Source organism: Pterocles gutturalis, unplaced genomic scaffold (assembly GCF_000699245.1).
Source record: "Pterocles gutturalis isolate BGI_N339 unplaced genomic scaffold, ASM69924v1 scaffold1541, whole genome shotgun sequence".
NCBI lineage: Eukaryota > Metazoa > Chordata > Aves > Pterocliformes > Pteroclidae > Pterocles > Pterocles gutturalis.
In genome coordinates this window covers 2516-6103 of record NW_010099895.1, presented here as the reverse complement: position 1 = coordinate 6103, position 3588 = coordinate 2516, and the positions used below count along the sequence as shown (strand labels likewise).

At 57.5% G+C, this 3588-nt stretch overlaps 1 protein-coding gene across 1 annotated transcript in view; it reads right to left on the bottom strand.

The window, feature by feature from the left end:
- LOC104464696 (TRIO and F-actin-binding protein-like) overlaps positions 1 to 2911 on the bottom strand; it is a gene marked incomplete at its 5' end in the record, with an annotated part of 9069 nt that extends 6158 nt beyond the window's left edge. The window contains 6 exon segments of the mRNA XM_010077487.1: positions 1 to 4; positions 7 to 482; positions 954 to 1063; positions 1912 to 2001; positions 2431 to 2499; positions 2855 to 2911. The exon segment at positions 1 to 4 is cut by the window's left edge and continues 70 nt beyond it. Of these exon segments, the coding sequence (XP_010075789.1) occupies positions 1 to 4; positions 7 to 482; positions 954 to 1063; positions 1912 to 2001; positions 2431 to 2499; positions 2855 to 2911 (806 nt within the window).
- Between the last annotated feature and the right edge of the window lie 677 nt (positions 2912 to 3588).

The following is a 3588-nucleotide window of genomic DNA, read 5'->3' as shown; positions in this document are numbered from 1 at the left end:
GCGAGTCCTTCAAGGGCAGGCGTTCCAGCTCCAGCCACTTCTTCTCTATCTCCTCATTCAGCCGAATCCGCTGGTCCTCTGAAAGCGGGGGAGGAGGGAGGTCCTGCTCCCCCACCTTGCGGGACAAGTCCCCTGCCAGGCCATCACTATTTGAGACCCTGCCATCGGGGGTCTCGAACCATTTCCGCCTCTCCTCCGAACGGACAGCCAGATCCCGCTCCAGCTCCTCGTGCTTGGGCGTTCGGTCGGAGATCCTCAAGCTCCCTCTCGTCCTCTGTGGGGACCCCTGATTCCCGGGGTCCTGTGGCAAGGGAGACAGCTCCACGTAGTCAAAGGCATGGCGCTGTCCCTCCACCTTCCAGTGACCGCCCTTCGAGTTCCCCTCGGGACCTGAGCCCGGCCGCTGCTGCTCCTCTGTCCGGAGCAAGGCCTTTTGAGGGACGCAGTTACGGAAGGAGTTCTCCTTGTCGCAGTCAGATAGCCTGAAAGCAGAGCGGCAGCCGGGGAAGGAGGGGTGCCACGCGGGAAAGGATGCCGGTGGAGGCACTGCCACCTGCCCAAGGCTCAGCCCTCACTCAGCTCAGCCTTACAAAACCCCACCCTGAGTGCAGAGCTGGGCCTGTAGCATCCCATCCCTTGGGGAAACAGGCTCCCCCACAGGACAGGGAGGATTCACCCCCAGTTCTGGCTACACCGTCAGCAAAACTGGGCTAAACTGATGTGGCGAGGCAAAAAGTGGGTGCAAGAGTGGGGGCCATCAGGCTCTCAATCCCTGCCGCCAGCTGGTGTCCCCAGGCCATGTTCAGGAGGAGCAGAGGGCAGGGGGACCACTGAGTGGGCAGGGCTGATCTGGAAGTGGACAAATTTCCAGAGGGACCTTCCTGGTCCCTGCCTTCTAGGGAAGAGGGGCAGCAAGATGGAGAAGAGGAGAAGTGATCCAGGGCAGTTCTTACTTGGTGATGTCCGGAGCACTGACCGGGCGCACATTCTTTTTCAGGGCCTCGATCCAGTTGCGCCGGATGCCTGAGGTCATCGCTGACAGGGTGAAGACAGCATCCTTCGTCTGCAATGGGGAGGTGACAGAGGCTCTGTCAGCATCTGGCAGAGGTGCAGGCAACTCGCACTCGCTCCCCGAGACCACCAGGCACCCACTCGCAGAGGTGGTGGACAGCACTAGCGAGACCACGTGCTGTCTCAGAGACTCCCATGTTCTTGTGGTCAGGTGGAGGTGGGGGGGAATGGAGACATTCTCTTTGCAGGAAAGGCTGTTACACATCCCCCATGAGACCATCTCCCATCAAAGGCAGAAGAAACTTTGCTGGCACATTTGGCCAAATGTGAGCTGGTGCCATCTGGTCATTCAGGTGCTGGGAGCGGGACACCAGTAGTGGGGTACAGCAGGGAAACCCAGACCACGAAGTGCCCAACCCTGCACACCCACTGGGTTTTGTGCTGCCTTAGCAGCCACCTCCTGCTGCTACAGCAAGTATCTGAGGACAGGATTGAGCTGGGGCCAGATCCTGGCTACAGGTTGTTACTCAGAGCAGTCAGCCAGGCTATGCTGCGATCTGCTGTGCTCACCACTCCCTCCCCGCGGCTCTAAAGAAGCCGCCTTGGCCACTGGGTCAAGTAAACACTCCCGACGTTCAGCTTGGCTCCTGGGCTGCCTCCAGCACAGCCTTCGGCCAGCCCTGCAAAACCTCCTCCTCCTCATTCCTTTGCAAGCTGGCAGCACTCATGTCCCTGGGCACTGCCACCCATGTGTCAACAACCAGCCCTGCCAGGCCACCATCCTGGCACAAGGTTTGCATGGCTTACATCTCGGCATCTCAGCACAGGGAGGGTGCACACATTCCCACCCAGTGTCCCTTAGTGCCACTGCTCTGTGTCCGTGCAGTACCAGACACTCACGTGTATCTGGAAGCCATAGTTGCGCTGCACTGCAAACTCCGTCACATCCGTGCAGGAGCGGAGGTCGATTTCTCCATCGAGGTCATCAGCCTGCAAGCACAGCCACTCGCTAGGACATCAGTGCAAACCCAGCTTTGAAAAAGCCCGTGTCACCTGAGGCACCCTAATTGAAGTGCAGGCCACCTCTGCCTTCACCCCACAGCTCTCCGGGAGCCAGTCTTGGCTCCCTGGCACGCTGTGGCCTCTTTTAATGTGAGGGGCAGCCAGCAGCATGGATGGAGAGCGACAGAGATGCTCAGCCTCAGGATCAGCCCTTCTCCTCTACCACTAGTGACAGGCCCCCTCAGGCTTTGCTGGCCGACCTTCTGACACAAAGAGCAGCTCGCCACCTCCAGTGCCTTTCAGGAGGAGAGGACGCTGCCGCTTCTCCTGGGAGCATGCTGGTCATGCCAGGGCTGCGTTCCTCTCCCCCTTGGCCAGGAAAGAAGAGAGGGCTGGAGAAAGGCTGGCCGTGCTTACCTCCTCCGCATTCGAGTCCCGGTAATACCTCAGGCTCGAGTCGGTCAGCACGAACCAGTGTTTCTTCCACTGCAGGCGGATCAGGCAGGGGGAGGGAAGGGAAAAGACAGGAGGGAAACGGACAGGCAGTTACTGGGGGAAGTGTAGGAACAGGGAGGGACACTCTGCATTGTGACCCCTTGGCCTTCTCTTCCCCCTCCTCCATGTCCCTCTGACTCCCCCTTGCACCCCTCGACTGGGAAAAGGGCGCTGGGTAAACCTCTGTGCCCCCACACAGAGCAAGACAGCTCCACCAAAGGCTTCCCCCTGCCTTTCCCAGCCAGAGCAACTGCAATGAGCAAGTGGGAAGGAAAGGAGCTGCTCACTGGGGGGATGTCTAGCAGCAGGGGCTGGGGGAAGAGGCAGACCCCCGTGTCAGGCTTACCTCTCCTGGCCCATCCAGGATGGACATCCATCCCTTCTTGAAATTTAGGAGATCTGGCTGGAAAAGAAAGGACAAAACAGAGAGTTACTGTCTGGGAGGGACCCACAAAAGGGCTTTTCTTGCCAGGGGGTGGAAGGTGAGTCCCCAGTGGCAAAATGACAGTGGGAGTAGCCTGGGTTCACATTTTAGGAAACTCATGGGGGTGTAGGACCCAGTGGTGAAGAAGGGCTGGATTTAGCTCTAAGCAGCAGCCAGTCATTCCTGTAAGAGGAAGCAGGAGATAAGGAAAGAGGTTTAAAAAAAGTAAAAGAAAATATGCAGCAGGGACGTTTCTACAAGGTGCCTCAGAGGTATTTATTCAGAGAGGGGGAGGCAGGGACAAGGAGAGCAAGCAGAAGGGAGTGATCCACCACCATCTTAGAGAGGGAGGCAAAGTCACAAAGAACCAGACACATCTTGTCCAAACCCTGGCTCTCTGTGCCCCAGAGCTACACCCCTCCAGTAACATCACCACTGATCATTTATTAAAGACATGAGTAGCTCTCTACAAAACAGCCCTCACCACAAATGTAAAAACCGCAGCTGTAAAAACACATTGCCTTTAAATGATGTGCCCCAGTGTAGAGATTAAATCAGAGTCACAACCAGCTGCTTGATCTTCTCCAAGACTCGACCCTCTCCAAAACTGAATCTTCTCCAAGATGCTGGGGGCTCCTCCCTTACCCAGCTCTTTC